The 19,437-nt window shown below is 47.9% G+C and overlaps 1 protein-coding gene and 1 long non-coding RNA gene across 2 annotated transcripts; one reads left to right on the top strand and one right to left on the bottom strand.

Moving 5' to 3' along the window:
- Window positions 1–4,976: 4,976 nt before the first annotated feature.
- Window positions 4,977–15,248, top strand: LOC126933808 (uncharacterized). The gene is made up of 3 exons (XR_007718736.1): window positions 4,977–5,121; window positions 7,584–7,676; window positions 14,657–15,248. It is a non-coding gene; the product is annotated as an uncharacterized LOC126933808 (long non-coding RNA).
- A 1,934-nt stretch (window positions 15,249–17,182) lies between these two features.
- On the bottom strand, window positions 17,183–17,701 carry LOC126933797 (60S ribosomal protein L21-like). Its single transcript, XM_050753968.1, has one exon. The coding sequence runs from the start codon at window positions 17,699–17,701 to the stop codon at window positions 17,219–17,221; it is 483 nt and encodes a 160-aa protein (XP_050609925.1). The 3' UTR covers window positions 17,183–17,218.
- Window positions 17,702–19,437: the final 1,736 nt, after the last annotated feature.

The following is a 19,437-nucleotide window of genomic DNA, read 5'->3' as shown; positions in this document are numbered from 1 at the left end:
TAAATGAACTGTCACATAGGAAAATGCTGAGCATATAGCAAGTGTTCAGTAAATAGCATTTTCTTTTTTCCTTCTTTCCCTCTGCTTGGGGATGGGGTACAGCACTGGGGGGATGCTATCCAGCTGCAAGGAACCTTAGAACTTTATTAAATGTTTAGTGAAAGCTTATCTCTTGAATCATTGTTGTAATTAGTGCAGTTAATGGTCTACAGAATGGCTGCATTCCATGTACATTTCAGAATGAATGAGACCTGGTTGAGCTCACTCTCATAAATTGTTTCAGTGATTTATTTACTCAGACCAGTGGATCGCCAGAAACTTCTTCCTTTCCTGCCATATGGCAGCTAGTTTAGTGACAAGCAAACATTTGAGTGGGACTTTTCATCCAAAATCTTCATATAATTACTATTGGTGCTTCTGTGCAGTGGGCAGATAAAGAGTTGCCCCCACCTGGCCTGTGGGTGCTAAATGAGGTTTCGCAGAGTCACAGATAGATGGGGAAATCAAGGGAGCCTGGTCAAGGAAGTCTTTCTACATATTCCTTAGTTTGAAACTTTATTCACTTTGTTCAAGGTGATGGTTAGTTGTATGTGTCAACTTGGTGGATCACAATACCCAGATACTTAGTCAAACACTATTCTGAGTGTTTCTGTGAGGGTGTTTTTGGATGAGATTAGCGTTTAAATCAGTGGACTTTGTTGTTGGTGGTGGTTTTTTTGGTTTTGTTTTTTGAGACAGTCTCACTCTGTCACCCAGGCTGGAGCGCAGTGGTGTGATCTTGGCTCACTGCAGCCCTCACCTCCCTGGTTCAAGCGATTCTCCTGCCTCAGCCTCCTGAGTGGCTGGAATTATAGATGTGCACCACCATGCCTGGCTAATTTTTGTATTTTTAGTAGAGACGGGGTTTCATCATATTGGCCAGGCTGGTCTTGAACTCCTGACCTCAAGTGATCCACCTGCCTCAGCCTCCCAAAGTGCTGGGATTATAGGCGTGAGCCACTGCACCTGGCCTAGATCAGTAGACTTTGAATAAGCAGTTTGCACTCCCTAATATGGGTGGGCCTCATCAAGTCAGAAGACCTGAAAAGAACACAAAAAGCATCCTTATTTGAGCAAGAGGGAACTTTCCAGCAGACTGCCTTCAGACTCCATCCGAAGCGCCGGCCCTTCCTGTGTCCCCCGCAGATGCTTTTAGAACTAGAAAGGGAACATGAGCTCTCCTGGATCTACATCCTGCTGGCCTGCAGGTTTTGAACTTGCCAGCATCCGTAACTGTGTGAACAAATTCCTTTTAATAAATCTCTCTCTCTACACACATACACATACATATAAATACATGTGTGTATTCTATTGAATGCATTTAGTAACCTTTTTTTTACCCAACAAATGATATGGATATCTGTTTCTTTTCTTTGGAGCCTCACTCTGTTGCCCAGGCTGGAGTGCAGTGGCATGATCTCGGCTCGCTGCAACCTTTACTTCCCGGGTTCAAGCAATTCTCCTGCCTCAGCCTCCTAAGTTGCTGGGACTACAGGCACATGCCACCACGCCTGGCTAATTTTTGTATTTTTGGTAGAGATGGAGTTTCACCATGTTGGTCAGGCTAGTCTTGAACCCGTGACCTCAGGTGATCTGCCCACCTTGGCTTCCTAAAGTGCTGGGATTACAGGTGTTAGCCACTACGCCTGGTCAGATATGGATATCTTTTAATAGCTTTTAATGTGTGTCTGCAACATACCAGTCTCTCTTCTCTCCCTTACCGGACCATGAGCCTCTTGAGGGTAAGGGTTTTTTTTTGTTTGTTTGTTTGTTTTTAAATCTTGTATTCGGTGACTGCTCAACAGCTGGGTAAACTTAGCTATTGTAGTTCCCACTGGCTGACTAAACTGATGCTCAGAGAGGTTAAATTACCTATCCCAATTGGTAAACTTTAGAGTTAAGACTTAAAAACAGGTCTGTCTGATTTCAATCTTCTATTACAACAAGCAAGAATCTGTGCTACCTGCAGTGGAAGACAGAAGCTCCAGTGTTTGCTGGCCTGGGAACAATGTTTAGTTATTTGAGGCTGGTGGGCGGCTGAATATGTATCTACCCGTGAGTCAGAGGCTGATTTTATTTTCATGTAGAAGGCTCTGTTTCTATGCTCAACACATCCAGCAGCGAAAGAGGTGCATCCTTGTCCCTTGTCTGTTCCCTTTAATTGTCTACATGGTTCCCGTCCTCTCCCACTACCACCATCAGACTGCTACCTCCCAGTGGGAGAAGTTACATCTGACCTGCATGTCCCTGGTGACTTTACTGGGCCACAGAAGGCATTCAGTGAAGGCTTGTTTGGAGACTGGATCCAGACCATTCAGGATGCGTTTCCAATAACGCTGACCATTGGCCTTGTGTGCTTACTATGTGCCCAACCATATGCAGAGTCACTAGAATAGTAAAGCCACAGGAGGAAAGCACACAAGGCAGAGCTATGTCTTCAGCAGATGTTCCATAGATACAGGATTGCCTCTGCTCGGAAGAGTGTACCCAGAACCTTGAAGCCAGCACAGAAGGTCCCTGAGCCATCAGAAAACTGTCGCAAGATCACAGACTGATGCTCACCCTTACAAGACTTAGAGGAGCATTCTCCAAGCCCTCGCTCAGACTCAATTTCCTGCTAATTCATTCCACAAAATGTTTGAAGGTCTTCCACCTGCCAGATGCTGTCCTAAGGGCTGGGGTTTCCAGCATGATTAAGACACAGTCTGTGCTTAGAAGGAGCTTGACTGAGAGCACAGAGGTGGGTGCCTAACCTGGAGGCCAGCAAAGGCAGGGAAAATCCCCTTTCTCTTCAGTTGCAAGTTGTTCAGTTACCAGGTTTCCGGGTCCACAGCAGTCCAGAAGTGGCTACTTAGAAGGTGGGAGCAGAATTATTCCCGACACTTCCTCTGAAATCTACTCCACATTTCCGCAGATGACTTTGAGTAGAGTGACAGCTAGGGCTTTGGGGAGCCCATTTCTATGGTCTATGCAAGGCAATCAGTGGACAAGGCAGAGATGACAAACCCATAAAGAGCTCATAAAAAAGCTGGAGAGGCCAGGGCCAAATAGTGTCGAGGTACATGGCCCATATGTCCCAGTCAGGCCCTAGGTACGCGGCAATTAGCCTTAATCATCACAAAAAAATGGTCATTATGTTTCGTATTTTTATGCTTCATATTATACGTAGACATATACGTTCTCTCTCTGTCTCTCTCTGGACATATATGAGAGTTGGGATTTTTTTAAGTTTTGGTACATAATCATCTCCCTAATTATGACTCATCTCCAGACAATTCGAGATAGTTGAAGAGATGAATGACCACAAAACAGCTAGAGAACAATGCACACAGGAGTTGATTGTGTGCTTCTCACAATAAGTGCTATGGGAGTTGAGAGAAGGGAGACATGAGTGTGGGCTCAGGCACCAGAAGGCTATGGAGTGAAAGGGACCCCTGTGGGGACAGCCACTGAGGTCATGCCAATCTGTGTTTCCATCCTTCCTGCTGCCCTTGGAGGGGCCCCTGGGAAGGGAGGAAGGCACAGGTGTTTCTCCTTGTGCTGGAGTTTCGTTTGGACGGGGCTGACTCCCGAAAAGGTGGATCTGGATACGAAGTTGGAATGTGACCGGCCAGGAGAGCTAGGCAGCTGTGGTGCAGAGGACTCTTCTACCTCTCCTCCTCCTGCCCTAACCAGCTCAGCACCAAGCACATGGGGCACTTTAAAAGCCCAGGACATGCTGGGAGACTCGCTGTGCTACCCTCAACCCCTTCAGCAGGAGGAGCTCTGTAAAAAACGCAAGTGTGGGCCGGGCGCGGTGGCTCAAGCCTGTAATCCCAGCACTTTAGGAGGCCAAGATGGGCAGATCACGAGGTCAGGAGATCGAGACCATGCTGGCTAACACGGTGAAACCCCGTCTCTACTAAAAAATACAAAAAATTAGCTAGGCGAGGTGGCGGGCGCCTGTAGTCCCAGCTACTCGGGAGGCTGAGGCAGGAGAATGGCGTGAATCCGGGAGGCGGAGCTTGCAGTGAGCTGAGATCCGGCCACTACACTCCAGCCTGGGCGACAGAGCGAGACTCCGTCTCAAAAACAAAACAAAATAAAACAAAAAAACGCAAGTGTGACCTTCATTTTGCTTTGTGACTTAAAACCCTTCACCGTTATTCAGCTGCAGCTCAGCATGGTGGTTGGACTCAGGAGCCAGATGACCTGGGTTCAAATCATGGCTGCACTACTCACGAGATATGTGACGTTGGGCAGGTCAGCTGGCCGCTCTGTGCCTCAGTTTCCCCATTTATAAAATGGGGGTGATGGTAGTGAGAGTCCTAGCCCACAGGGTTGTTAGGAAGCTCCAGGGAGGAAGGCTGGTGAGGAGCTCCCTGACTCCTGTCTGTCTTCTCTTCTGGCTCCATTCCTTCTCTCTGCTTCAGCCTCTTCTGGGCTTTGCTCTGCTGCCATCTTCCCCTGGCTACCCGCTCATCTCTCAGGTCTTCGAGGAAATGGCACTTTCTCCCTGGGGTGTTCTAGGGCTCTGAGCCCCTCTCAGCTAGGTGAGCGCCCCCATCCTGGACTCCCCAAGCAGGTAGTTATTTGATGTTGCTTCCTCTGGTCCACTTGTCCAATAGCTGAAGGTATCTCAGAGAGGGGGTGCTACATCCATGTGATTTGCCTGTGTAGCCCCAGTGCCTAGCAGAGTGCTTGGCAGACACGCTGGGTGCCAAGAAAGCAATGGCCAAGTGGACGAATTCACAAAGGATGAAAGGAGGAGTCATAGGCTAGTGCACAGTACCCAAAGGACAGAGCTGAGGCTGCTGGTCAGGACAGCTTCAGGCTCTGGCCAGGCTCCAGCACACAGCTGGAGGCACCCGTGACTCTAGCTGGGAGGGGCTGGAAGATCCAGGCAGCCCCTGACCGCCCTCCTTCTCCTTAGTCATGTCCAGTTCTGTAAACAAATTCTCAACTGCACCAGAAGGCAGCTGAGAGAACCCAGTGAAGAAACCTTTTGCAGAGAGAGAAAAGAACCCTTTTGAATGTGATCAATCACCCTGATTTATTTGGATGATTTCTCTTCTGGATTTCCTTAAACCAGGGAAAACCCAGGTAAGATATTTGGGGCCGTCATTCATCTAGACAAAGGACATAAAAGCTTGTTACATCAAAAGCCACCCCTGGAAAAAAACAGAGTTTCATCAACCCACTCAGCTATTAATATGAGATGCTCTCTGCCTGGGGACAGCAATTGCTGTAATTGATGCAAACGGTCCCAGCCACACTCACTGATTGTGGTTCTGAAACTCAGAGCTGCAGTTGACCAGACTGATGCGGCCAGCCTCACTCTGAAGGATCCTGCAGCAGGCAAATTGCTGGAATGTGTTCAGACGGAATCCAGCTGCTACAACCGTCACACAAACTTCCTAGAATAGAGGACAAAAGGTAGCAACTTGTTGCTTCTTGAGCCAAGAGATTTAGAACATGAGACCAAATGAGAGACATTAAAATAAAAAATGCAAGAAGTCGGTGAAATGAGGATTTAGCTCACCAGGCCAAAGCAGGCAGTCTTGGGTCTTTGCTGGGCAGTTGTAGCTGCCATATAAGCTGTCCCTGCCGGGGCTGGGATCTGGAGGCTGATGCTGAAACCTCGGCCTGGAGGTGATGTTGATGAAGCAGGGCTCTGACAGCCCCTACACTGTCAGAGGTCTGGGCAGTGCAGATGAGATTATCACTCCAAGACCCTCAAAGCATCCAGGAAAAAAGCACATCTAGGTACATTAGCTGAAGTTTTTAGAACACTAGTAAGCACCTAGTAGATGCTCAGAAAATGCATATTTTCTTTCCCTTTCCTGAAGACCAGGGGCCTAGCTTGGTCTGTATTAATTACTATATCAGAGTCCTTATTTGCAAATGAAAGAAACCAACTCTAGTGGATTGAAATATAAGACTATTACTTCTTACTGATGGTGAGGCATGTTGGTGAAGCAGGCTTATCGAATGAGCAGGCGCTGGGAGGGTGTGCAGCTAGAACCATGGCCCAAATCACCATGCAGACCTCTCCCAGGGAGATCCCTGTTGCTTCTGCCACTAAACAGCAGACATCACAGCATGCTGCACTGACTCCATGGCACCAGGTCCTGGAACCTGGATGCCAACACAGTCCAGTACCCTCTACTCTCATTGAAATCCATGACACCAAGCCTTGCTGCTGCCCCACAAAGGAATTCTCCACAGTCCCTGCTGCTTTGGATCATTCACTCCAGATTCAAAATCCTGGCTGTGGTTTCTGGCCAGGCCCAAGTCACGTGCCATGCTAAGGTTCAAGATAAGCTAGGGGGAATAAGTATCTAGAATGTACACCTTTCAAAAAGGAAAGTGGGCTCCACTTCCCACTAAGATTCGTAAAGTGGGGGATTCTTCCAACAAAGAAAGGGGCTTCAGAGCCTGGGCAGCCCAAAAATAGCACATCCCCTGCAGTTATACTTGGGTTTCCAGTCTACATGGCAGAAAAAAGAAGCAAAAGCTATGCTTGGACAGTGTGCAGAAGCTGGAGCCTGGGAAAAGCCTTAGCCTGGATTTCATGTTTCTCTCTCTGGAAAAGGTTGGGGGAGCTTTACGGTCATTGATGCCCCTACCTGGAAGGCTTTTCCCTCCCCAGACTTGCCTTCCTCCAAGACCCACAAAGATCTGCCTCTTGTTGAAGATGCGATTCTACCTCTAGATTGCATCACACTTTTTAGAAATGAATAACTTCATTTATGTAGGTCTTGTCAAGCTCCCCCAGATGAGGACAAAACTCATATTCATTAAACAGTTAACAAACATTCACTGAGTGTCTGCTAGGCCTTGGGGAGACCTAGGGCACAAAGACATGGCCTGTGCCTTTGAGAAGAAGGTCACATTGGGTGCCAAGTGTGTGGAGGTGTGAAGGCTTTGCAGAGGAGGTGACTTATTTAAATGGGTCTGAAGATGTTCCCAGCCATTGGTAGAGGGAGAGGTGCATCCCAGAGAGAAGGAACAGCATGTACAGGGCAAGGAGTCATGAGAAGGCATGGCAGTTTTGGAATGGATTTGTTGGGATATGGTGTGTGTGTGGGCAGCAGGCAAGGAGGTGGGAGATGAGGTCGCTGCTAAAGATTGGGACCACATGGCCGGGCACCGTGGCTCACGCTTGTAATCCCAGCACTTTGGGAGGCCGAGGTGAGTGGATCATGAGGTCAGGAGTTCGAGACCAGCCTGGCCAAGATGGTGAAACCCCGTCTCTACTAAAAATACAAGAATTAGCCGGGCATGGTGGCGGGAGCCTGTAATCCCAGCTACTTAGAAGGCTGAGACAGGGGAATCACTTGAACCTGGGAGGTGGAGGTTGCAGTGAGTCGAGATTATGCTACTGCATTCCAGCCTGGGCGACAGAGTAGGACTCCGTCTCTAAAAAAACAAAACAAAAAAAACAAAGATTGGGACCACATTCTTTTTACCCCAATCTTTAAAACCTGCTGGGTTTTTTTGTTTTGTGTTGTTTTTTTAACCCATTGAGTTTTACATTTTGTTTTATTTTCTTATTTTTGTAGAGACAGAGGTCTTGCTATGTTGCCCAGGCTGGTCTCAAGCTCCTGGCCTCAAGTGATCCTCCTTCTCAGCCTCCCAAAGTGCTGGGATTACAGGTGTGAGTCACTGCGCCTTGCCTGAAACCACATTCTTAGGAACCTTGAGTATCTCCCTGAGGAAAAGACATTGTATCCTGAGACCATTAGAAATCATCAGATACTTTTTAAATTGATGTTTTTATTGTGGTATATATACATAACATAAAATTTACCATGTAAACCATTTTTAAGTGTACAGTCCAGTGACATTAAACACATTCAAAATGCTGTACAGCCAGCACCACCATCCATCTCCAGAATTCTTTCATCTTTTAAAACTGAAACTCTGCACCCATTTAACACTCACCCCCCATGCTCCCCTCACCCTAGTTCCCGGCAACCGCCACCATCCTACTTTCTGTCTCTATCATCAACGCTTTTAAGCCCGAGGGCCACCTGCTGGGATTTTTAAGAAAAGTCCCCACAGCTACATTGTAAAGGATAGGTTGGAGGATTTGGGGTAGGAGGCGACTGCAGAGAACTCCAGAGGTGACGATGACAGTGGCAGTGGGTTGGGGGAGTGTGTGCAGGAGGGCGACGAGAGAGATTGCAGAGATATTGATTAGATGCAGAAATCAAGAGGCATCCAAGGTCACTCCAAGACATCTTTTTATTTTTATTTATTTATTTATGTTTTTGAGACAGAGTCTCACTCTGTTGCCCAGGCTGGAGTGCAGTGGCATGATCTGGGCTCACTGCAACCTCTGCCTCCTGGGTTCAAGCAATTCTCGTGCCTCAGCCTCCTGAATAGCTGGGACTACAGGCACATGCCATATGCCCAGCTAATTTTTGTATTTTTAGTAGAGACAGGATTTCGACATCTTGGCCAGACTGGTTTTGAGCTCCTGGCCTCAAGTGATCCGCCCACCTTGACCTCCCAAAACGCTGGGATTACAGACGTGAGCCACTGTACTTGGCCCGAGGCATCTTTTTCTATTTTATTTTCATGATGTTAACCCCCACACCCATTCTTGTGTGAGACAGAGAGGCGATTATGATCGTACAGGAGTTTTAAATAATCCTCTGACCCTATCAATTCATAAATATTTCAAAATTACAGGCTATTTAGAGGGTGAAGGACATCCTCCCATATCATTCCCATAAGATGTGTGAGAGGACTTTAGGGCAAGTTTGCATGCTCTAATCCATTTCATAAAAGAGAAATCATTTACGAAAGTAGTTTATGGTCATGAAATGTGCAATGACAATTCAGAACAGTTCCTGTGCTAAGAAGAATTATCTGAAGCTTGCATTCAAAAGACAGCTGACTAAACACAGGATCTGAAGTGATCAGAAGACCCGGGTTCCAGGCCAGTCTGCCACGAACTCGGTGACCCTGGGAGAGTGGCTTAACTTATCTGCATCTCTGTTTCCTCTTTAGCACAGTGGTTGCTGTGAGAATTAAATGAGATGCTTTGTGTAAAGCCCTGCGCAGCATGTGACCAACAGTGAGTGCTCAGTTCACAGTGGTTGCTGTTGTCTGTTATGATAACACTGATCATCATCATTATCTCCAAGGACTCATTCAGCCCTGACGCCCTGCACTTTGAAGTTGTTTTTTTTTTTTTTTTTTTTTTTTTTTTTTTGAGACGGAGTCTCGCTCTGTCGCCCAGGCTGGAGTGCAGTGGTGCCGTCTCAGCTCACTGCAAGCTCCGCCTCCCGGGTTCACACCATTCTCCTGCCTCAGGCTCCCAAATAGCTGGAACTACAGGCAACCGCCACCAAGCCCGGCTAATTTTTTTGTGTTTTTAGTAGAGATGGGGTTTCACCGTGTTAGCCGGGATGGTCTCGATCTCCTGACCTTGTGATCCACATGCCTTGGCCTCCCAAAGTGCTGGGATTACAGGCGTGAGCCACCGCGCCGGCCTGCAGTTGTTCTTGAGAGGGAGATGAAACTGTCCATTCCTGGTTGTTCTGAAGAGAGTGTCCCACCCTCCCTGCGGGGCCTCCCCCATCCCTGTAGGCTAAGCCTCAGCTTTTCTGGAGTGTGACATTTCCGCCAGCCTCATTCTCTTTCTTTCTCACTTCTCCCAACTTACTCTGGCCCCAAATCACCCTGTCTAGTCTTCGTTAGCAGCTGTGCTGTTTCCTTTTCTGCCCCCATGATGCCAACATCTCCTCTGAATCTGGGCGCACTAGAGGTAGAGAAGGGGTGAGACCCTCTTCTCTCTCCTCTCTTTGGCCATAGACCCCTCCCTGAAGCTCCTCTGCCCCCTATCTCTGAGCCTCAGAGCCTTCCTTGCCACTCGGAGCTCCCCTTTGGGAGCCCTCTTGAAAGCTATGTTCTGGGTACAGAATCTTGTCTAGAGCCTCAGATATTGGGACTTTTCCTGTGGGAGGCCAGGCTGAGGGACGCCTCTGAGCTCTGAGGGGGCTGCTGGGCTGTGATTTGGTGCAGGGCTGACATCTGTATTTGAAACACAGAGTGGGCCAATGTGAACTCTATTGACTGAGAAGAGACACAGGTGCTAGAGTGAAGGTGCATGGATTGGAGGCATCTTGGAAACCCACACAATAGGAAACGGCTTTAGCCTGGACTGTTCCCACAGGGCTAAGTGCTCCCTACCTAAGAGAGAACCCATGTGTTTTTCTTCTTCGCAGTATGTAGTTTAAAATCATTTACTTTGTAGACAACAATCCACAGGGCTAGGCACATACCCAATTGACTGATTGGTAAGAGTCAAATATTTGTTGATGGAAAAAGCTTCAAGTTGTGTTTAGAAATTGTTCATGAAGTTCAACATCTATTTTGAAGTGACTTTGGTTGTGAGGCTTGAGGTTCTGTATCACCCTATAGTTTTAGGGTCCTTTACATTTTTCAGTGTTGTTGAAAAGCAATTTATTGTTCACCATGTGCCATGGTAGTTCCCCAACTTGAGCGCAGAGACTGTTTGTGTCTCTCCCAGCACCTAACAGAGTGGTGAATGTGTAGTAGATATTCAATAAATATTAATTTCGAGCATCTTTTGTAGCACACATTATTTATTCTAGATCGTTAACCTCAGAAATTCCAACTTAGTCACCTGCCAGGCCTAATTCCTTGTTTCAAGTAAGTGAGACACCACTCGGGGCTGCCTGTGATCAGTGCATGCTGCACGTTTTCATGCGTGTCTGCCCGGATTCCTGTGTAGTCAGCTGATGATGATTGAAAAGTGAGTATCCAGCAGGCATTGCAGGGACCAATGTCTCATCAGAGACCCTGTTCACACATGCTCTTCACTTGGTGAGCGGTTTTACAGGTTTCCGATGACAGCAAGTATTTGTCTGTATTTCCCGGTGCAGAATTCTAGGCTCCTGGCAGCTTTTGTGAAAAACCATAGGCAGGAAAACCATCACGTACTCCAAAGTTCTTCGAAAGTGAGTTTCATCACTGACCAGAGTTTCGAGTACAGAGTCATTCTCTTGGTTAGCGCAGAAGTAACTGCGCTACGGTAACTGACCAACAAAAGTGCCTTCCAGTTCAAAGTCGTGTTTAGTCTCACTTGAGCCCTCCGTCACTTGGATTAGGGGCCTCCCTGTCATTGCTGGAAGGGACTTCAGGAAGCATCTCTTCCAGGTCTTTACCTAAGGGCCGACGTGGACGGTGTGTGGCCCGGACAGGTGTGTGGGTTGTGAACATACTGAAATAGGCTGCTCTCATGAGTAAAGATTGGCTGCCCCCAAGCATCATGAGTGCCCCCCTGTCGCTCCCATTCTTTCCTGGAACCCTATAAATTCTCCACACCCTGATCTAGCAATGAAAGGGTTAATCCCTGGCCCAGCCCTGGGGGTGGTGGGAGGGGGCCTCCAGCTCTGCTGCTTCTGGGACTCTGCCACATTGGGTCGTTGGGTCGGAGGTGAGGTATTTTGACTGTCACTCCTGGCAGTGGGGATTCGGACCTGATGCACTGGAGAGCTGCATCAATGGGTTCCCAGTGAGGAAAGCTGTGCGAGGACGTGGCTACTTCAGGAGATTGAAGCTGGCTGCTTCTGGGGCTAATCCTGAGGAGGCCTCAGGAGGCTGAGAAACTCAACACATGGCATGTGAGTAGTGTTTGTGGCTCTACCTACAGAGAGCCTAGAGGTTCTGGGGGACCTAAGTAGAAGGAGAGGCAGATGATGTCACCCCCGCATGTGCACCCCTTCCATGGCTGTCCACCTGCCCAGGATAATTAAACCCCTGAGCGTGGCATCAGGCCCCCAGTCCTGGTCCTTGCCCACCTCTCCGCTGTCTCTGGCAGTCCTCCTGCTCTCCAGCCCCTCCTCCGCCCTCCTCCCTCCCTGCATCATGCTCTTCCCTCTACCTGGAATGTCCTGCTCTTTGTTACTGACAAGAGTCTACTCATCCTTTAAGACCAAGGTTCTCCTCTTCTAAATTTTCTCCGACTCTTTTCCAAACAGCCCTGACCCCAGGGCCACCACTGCCCACCATAGTGCTTTTGCAAGGTTCAGGAGACATCCAGAGAAGAGGCATGGCAGAGGCAGCCCACCAAGGGTGCAGGCTGTTCTTGAAGCTCCCTCCCCTGTTCAGCCATCTGCACAGTGTCTGCCCTCGCCCTGCCCCTTGCTGTCTCATTGCATGCTGGCACCTGGTGGACCTCAGCATTGCATTTCCTGCCCTCCCTTGTAACCATAGGTTTCCTTCTGTGCTTCCTCCCACTGGCCCATGAGCTCTCCCAAGGCAGGGCCTGTGACGATGGCTTCTGAATCCCAAGTAACTGTGATAAGTAACCATGGATCCCATGGTAAGCTGTCCACAAATGTTTTTTTAAAGGAGAAAGAGAGCTAGAGGGGAGGAGAGGGAATGGGTAGAGGGAAACTCCCTATAACCTGTCTACTCCTCCGGCTCCCTTGGTCCTCTGGGGCAGTGCTGCTTTAATGGACAATGGCAGCAATGGAGGAAGAAGAGGAAGGGTGGGCGTGGTGTGTCCTGGCTGCAAAGAGGGCTCCTCACCAGGCTCTTGCCAGCGCCCAGCCTCCATAGACCCAGCCTCATGTTTACTTGCAGGGAGAACATATCTCTGGGGAGCGTTTGGGGAAGGGATCTCTCGGATATAGGAAAGCCTGGATTCTTCAGGGGAGCAAAGCCCCCCGAGATAGGATGTCCGGCACATCCTCGGGCCTCCTCAGAGGAATAAGGTGCTGTGGGACAAGGTAGAACCATACCCATCTTCCTGAGCACGGTCCCAGGCTGGGGCCACAATGAGGAACAAGGAGTCCCTGCCCTTGGGGAGTCCCAGTTCAGTAGAGATAAAAATCAATTACAGTACAATTCTCTACACACAGGGAAAAAAGTCTCCACAGTGCTGAGGCAGCCCCAGAGAAGAAGAGAACAATGCTGTTTGGGGATGGAAACTCACTCATAACGTACAGGAAGGGAGGTCAGGAGTAAATGACACTTACCTTGGGTTTTAGAGAATGAATAAGGGTTAGGCAAGCCAGTGCAGGATGGAAGGGAGTTTTAGGCAGGAGAAACGGCATATGCAAAGACAGTCATGCATGAAAAACTGCGTGCTCAGGAAGACACAAACAGGGAGATAACGTTGGGAACTTCAAGTACCAGGCAGGGATAGTGAGAGATGGGGCAGAGGAGGTGGGTGGGAGTGAGAACACAAAAAATGGTAAATGGAGCTCAGAGGGATCTAGAATTTACCTATTACCTTCATTCAATTTACAATCACTTATTAAGCTCCTTCTCTATGTGAGATATTTTTCTTCGAATCTTCCCAGCAATCCTTATTCCCCCTTGCCACTAAGGAATGGGCACACCTTGGACACCACACGTCATCCAGACCCACTTTATAGAAGGGGAAACTGCAGCTCAGACTAGGTAAATGGGGTATCTGAGAGCTCCCAGTTGGTTAATGTCTGAACCAAGACTTGAATCCAGATCTCTAAATTTCCCAGTCCTGGCTCTGGTTCCAGACCCTTGCACTATGTGTGTAAAGCAGGCCCTTCAGACCTGAAACCATTTCTTATTTATTGACACCTGAAGTGGTTCGTGAAATGATACTCAGGTCAAAGGAAGCCAGGATCTCTTTTGAAACTCCGAAAATCAAAGAGACTCATGATTTGGTAAAGAGACTTCCATTACATGTGCATAAGCAGAATTTTCTGCTTGAAAAAAAAAGATGGTTTGGGGAGCTTGTAAGCACCTCCCTTTATGTTCACATGGATGCCCATTTCTGAGGCTGGCTTGTCAGTTGCTCAATAGTGGTTCTAGTTTGCAAACGGTTCACCTTCAGGGTATTGATCCCTCTCTAGTTCTCTCATTGATGTCCCTGTCATTGAGTGAGCTGTTTCAGCAGTGCTCCTGTTCTTTTTCAAAGTCACCCTTAGTTGCCATCGATTCCATCAGCATTCTTTGCAGGCTGCGACCTTATTGGTTTGCAAGGACAGCAAATATTGGGAGTTTGGAAACAGCACGCTCCTGGCTTTCCTGGGGAGGGCTGGGCCCTGCAGCTAGGTGGGCTTTGCTGAGACAGAAATGAGTGGCAGAAAATGACTGATTGTCTCTGGGTTACAGCTTCAACTGCTAGGGCTCCCTTGGCTTCTTGGGTACAAGTCCTCCCTACAGGACACACAGACTGCATCCTTCTGCCTCCCTACCCGACCCTGCACCCCCTGAGTGCCATCTTCATAACCGGAAGAAGTCATGAGCTGGAAGTCAGCAGGCAGCCCCCCTGCCCAGGCTGTGCAGGATGCGATGTTCCAAACCACGCCCAGATCTGCACCCTGAGGCCCCTGGTTGTGTGGGGTAGTGGGCAATGCCCAGGTTTGGTGTCAGACAGGCAAGGTTCATACCTCAACGCTGCCATTTCTAGTTACGTGACCTTGGGAAGGTTACCTGCTTTTCCTGAGCCTTTATTATTAAAATTTTATTTTGAAATTTCATTTCAAAATGCACTGTCTAATATGGTAGCCACTAAGCACACGTGGCTATTGAACGCTTGAAACGTGATGAGTCTGCATTGAGATGTGCCGTGAGTATAACACACCTGGATTTCATCCCTCCCCAGGTACAACAGTGACCCGTGGTGCAGTAGGGAGGGCTGTTTTCCATGCCCAGCGAGGCCTGCTCAGCACCCATGAGGTCTTTATGGATGGCCTGCCTCCCAGCTGGTACCTACCTGGTCCTGTCACAGTCCCAGGACTCTAGACCTCAAGGCAGCCAGGCAGGTGCTACAGATGGTGACCTCTCAGTGGCACGGCCTGGCCCTGCAGCAGAATGCAGTGTTGGGGGCGGGGTGAGGAATGGAGTGTGGATTGTGCCAAAACAGGAGTTTCTATATCTAGTCCTGCCACCGACTGCACCTGCATTGCTGCGTGACCTTGACAGCTACTCCTTCCGCACCTGAACGTCCCTCATCTGGAAACTGGACTTGCCTCCTAGGGTTCCTGCAAATATAAAATGAGCTAACACCTTTGAGGTATTTGGCATTGTCCTGGCACTTGGCAAACACATGATAAATATTAGCAATCACTTGCAAGGGGTTGTGGGGTTGGGGGGAGCTTTGCCCCTCTCCCGCCTCTCCAGGGCTGAGCAGCAGTGAAGAGCTTTCCGCATAGGAGACAGCAAGAGAGATAAATAAACCCACATCTTCCTCTGAAGGAGGCTCCTGCTGGCTGGCTGCTCACCTGACCAAGTCTCCCTCCCAGCCTCTCTTCACTCTCTGGTCTGCCCTCAAGGGAGCCAGGTCACACAGCCTCAGCACCTCTTGCATGCCAATCTCTAGCTGGTGCCTTCCACTGGCTGAACCCCATAAAGGGCGGCCGGGCACCATGGTTCATGCCTGTAATCCCAGCGCTTTGGGAGGCCAAGAGTTCAAGTCCAGCCTGGGCAACACGGTGAAACACTGTCTCTACAAAAAATACAAAAATTAGCAGGGTGTGGTGGTGCTAAGCTTGCAGTGAGCTGAGATGGTGCCACTGCACTCCAGCCTGGGCGACAGAGCAAGACTCCATCTCAAAAAAAAAAAAAGAAAAAAAAGAAACTAGGGCCAGGCACGGTGGTTCACGCCTGTAATCCCAGTACTTTGGTAGGCTGAGGTAGGTGGATCATCTGAGGTCAGGAGTTTGAGACGAGCCTGGCCAACATGGTGAAACCCCGTCTCTACTAAAAATACAAAAAGTAGCCAGGCATGGTGATGTGCACCTGTAGTCCCAACTACTCAGGAGGCTGAGGCAGGAGAATCATTTGAACCTGGGAGATGGAGGTTGCAGTGAGCTGAGATCACACCACTGCACTCTAGCCCAGGAGACAGAGTGAGACTCTGTCTCAAAAAAAAAAAAAAAAAAAAAAAAAAGAAAAAAGAAACTAGAGGGCAAGGGATGCATTGACGTAGCTGGTATGCGCCAGCCTCTCTGGGCACAGTACAGGGTGAAGAAGGGTGGCGACAGCGCTGGAGGAACATAGCACCTGTCCTCTGATCCAGATGACAGAGAAAGAAGTCACAGTCTAGGTGTCAGAAAACCTGAGCTCTATCCCCAGGGTTTCCCCTGACTGATTGCATGAATGTGGGCAAGCCCCTGGTCTGCTCTGAGCCTTTGTTTTCCCATCTAGAAAATGACAAAGTTGGAGCAGTGACATCCAAGTTCCCTCCAAACCTAACATACTGTCTTTTACTGACACTGCTGCAGATGAAGTAACAAGGCAAAGCTATGTTTGCCATTAGCTCTCAGGGAAATGCAAATGAAACCCACAATGAGACACCACTTCACACCCACTAGGATGCATCAAAAGACAGCTACATATCAAAAAGACAGATCATAATGTGTGGAGGGTGTGGAGGCACTGGAGCCCTTGTGTGCTGCTAGTGGGAATGTTAAATGGGGCAGACACTTAACAGTGGCTGGAAAATTGTCTAGCAGTTCCTCAAAAGGCTAAACAGAGTTACCACATGACCCTGCCATTCCACTGCTGCGTATATTTCCAAGAGAAATGAGAGCACATGTACACCCAAAAACTTGCACACAAATGCTCATAGCAGCATTCATAATGCATTCCAGATAAACAAGATGTAGTATATCTACAGGATGGAATGCTACTAGACAACAAACGAAATAAAGTACAACATGCATAAACCTTGAAGACATTATGCTACACGAAAAAAGAGTATGTTCTCACTCAGAGCTGGGACTTGAACAATGAGAACATTTGGACGCAGGGTGGGGAACATCACATACTGGGGCCTGTCGTGGGGTGGGGGGAACGGGGAGGGATAGCATTAGGAGATATACCTAATGTAAATGACGAGTTAATGGGTGCAGCACACCAACATGGCACATATATACATATGTAACAAACCTGCACGTTGTGCACATGTACCCCAGAACTTAAAAGTATAATTAAAAAAAGAAAAAAGTCAGAGGGAAAAGGCCACACATTATATGTGTGACCTGCCTACTTCCCTCTCTGTGATGCTTCCTCTCTGGTCAGCTCCTCTCCCTGGGTTCTGGTCATTATTTTTTTCCCTTTGTCCCTCAGGGCTGGGGGTGGTAACTGCTCCTTCTATTTCTTTTCTTTTCTTTTTTTTTTTTTTTTCAGCCCAGAGGTCTTTTATTTTTTTTTTTAACACCTATTATGCCATGACTTCATAGGGAATAGGTTCCAGCAGCTCAGGCTCCTTCCCATTGGTTCTCACAAAGTGTGCTTCTCTGGGTGGAGCAGGCTGGCGCTTCAGTTGAACCCAGGTACCTTTCTCTTTGGCTTCTTTCTTTTTCTGATCATTTTCCTTCACGCGTTTCAGGAAGCTATCTCTGCTCTTAGAATGCTTAATGTGCTCAATACGTACATTAATTCTCTTGGCAAGAATCTTGCCCTTAACTTGTTTGTTTACAACAATGCCAACAGCATGCTGGGTAACGTTGTAGACTCTCCCAGTTTTGCCATGGTAACACTTGTGGGGCATTCCTTTTTGAACGGTACCCATTCCCTTGATGTCTACGATATCACCTTTCTTATAGATTCGCATATACGTGGCCAAAGGAACAACTCCATGTTTTCTAAAAGGCCTAGAGAACATATATCGGGTGCCTCTCCTCTTTCCCTTTGTGTTCGTCATTTTGGCAAATTACTGGAAGATGGCGGTTCCGGCCGAAAGGAGTGCTCCTTCTATTTCTTACCCCAGGAAACTGCATCCATTACTGATTGCCATAAACATTTTCCTCCACTTTGTGAATAGTTCTTGATTAAACTTTCCTACTGTTTCCCAACTTCTGCATCTGTATCTTGATGCAGTGCCTTACTCTCCACCCACCCATCCATCCATCCATCCATTCATCCATCCATCCATCCATCCATCCACCCATCCACCTATTCATCCATCTATCCATCCATCCATCCATCCATCCATCCATCCATTCTTCCATCCCTTCATCCATCCATCCACCCATCCACCTGTTCATCCATCCACTCATTCATCTATCCATCCATCTATCCAACCTCCCACCATCCATACCCCATCCATCCATCCACCCAATCACCCATCCACCATTCATCCATTCACTCATTGACCTATCTATCCATCCATCCATCCTTCCACCCTCCATCTACCCCCCATCCATCCATCCATCCATCCATCATCCATCCACCCATCCACCTATTCATCCATCTATCCATCCATCCATCCATCCACCTGTTCATCCATCCACTCATCCATCTATCCATCCATCCATCCACCCTCCCACCATCCATACCCCATCCATCCATCCACCCAATCACCCATCCACCATTCATCTATTCACTCATCGACCTATCTATCCATCCATCCATCCTTCCACCCTCCATCTACCCCCCCATCCATCCATGCACCCATCCATTCACTCTTCCATTCAGAAGCACAATGCAGCATTCATTCTGGATGCTTAGTACATTCAGCAAACACTGAGTCCCTACTGCTCAGTAAGTGGCCAGTGCTAGGCCCTGTGCCAGGAATATAGGTAATTAAAGCACAGCCTCTGTTCTCCAGAAGTTGATGATACAGTCTAGGGATAAAAATAAAATATACATATCTCATGTCCTGTTTAGTGAGCAAAAAAAAAAGAAAGTGAGCCAAAAAAAGAAAGAAAAGAAAAGAAAAAGCCTTGGCAATTACTTAGCAAGATTAGCAATTACTTAGCAAGATTTGGAGACTTAAAGGGTACATTATGGGTTCTATTATTTTTAAGTTTTGAAGCAGTTTAGGAGCGTATGATTCTTCACCCTTCACAGGCTCCAAAAACCACCAAGAACTGAGCCTGCTATGAGCTGTCACTGGGCAGGGACCTATCCTGCTTTTCTTTGTATATCCGGGGCTCAACACATAGTAGGTGCTCTGGGAAGTCAGCAGAATTTAATTAACTCTGACCTGAAGACAAGGCTCTACAAAAACGGAGACGTTGGGAACAGTCTGTGTTCAAAACGTTATAGTAACAAGCAGTCAGCCAAACTGCATGGTGGAAAGACTGCTCCGCCTCCCTCTCTTCTCCATCTCTATGGTGACTGTTAAGGGAACTGGTCAAGGTCAAACATGCTCAACCAAGCAGGAATATCCCAGGGACTCTGGCAGCTGCAGCTTAGGTTTATACCACTGCGTGGAGGTCTTCTGTATTTCAGATTATAATATTTGTGCATTGTATGAGAGTCTTTTTTGTTATTGCACAAATATGATAAAGACATTAAATACATTTTTAAGAAAGAAAAATAAACCATCCCTTTGCCATTGAACTGATTGAATGTTTGCATTTCCCTTCCAGCCTTTGTCTATTTCCATATGCATTTCATCCTCCTCCGTGGTGATCACAGTGAACCTCTAATTTT

Source organism: Macaca thibetana, chromosome 13 (genome assembly GCF_024542745.1).
Source record: "Macaca thibetana thibetana isolate TM-01 chromosome 13, ASM2454274v1, whole genome shotgun sequence".
Lineage (NCBI taxonomy): Eukaryota > Metazoa > Chordata > Mammalia > Primates > Cercopithecidae > Macaca > Macaca thibetana.
The sequence above is the reverse complement of the archived record's forward strand: the minus strand, read 5'-3'. Positions and strand labels throughout refer to the sequence as shown.

Bases quoted from the DNA above. Each gene is read 5' to 3' on its own strand.
- LOC126933797 (XM_050753968.1), bottom strand. From the start codon at position 17,701: ATGACGAACACAAAGGGAAAGAGGAGAGGCACCCGATATATGTTCTCT.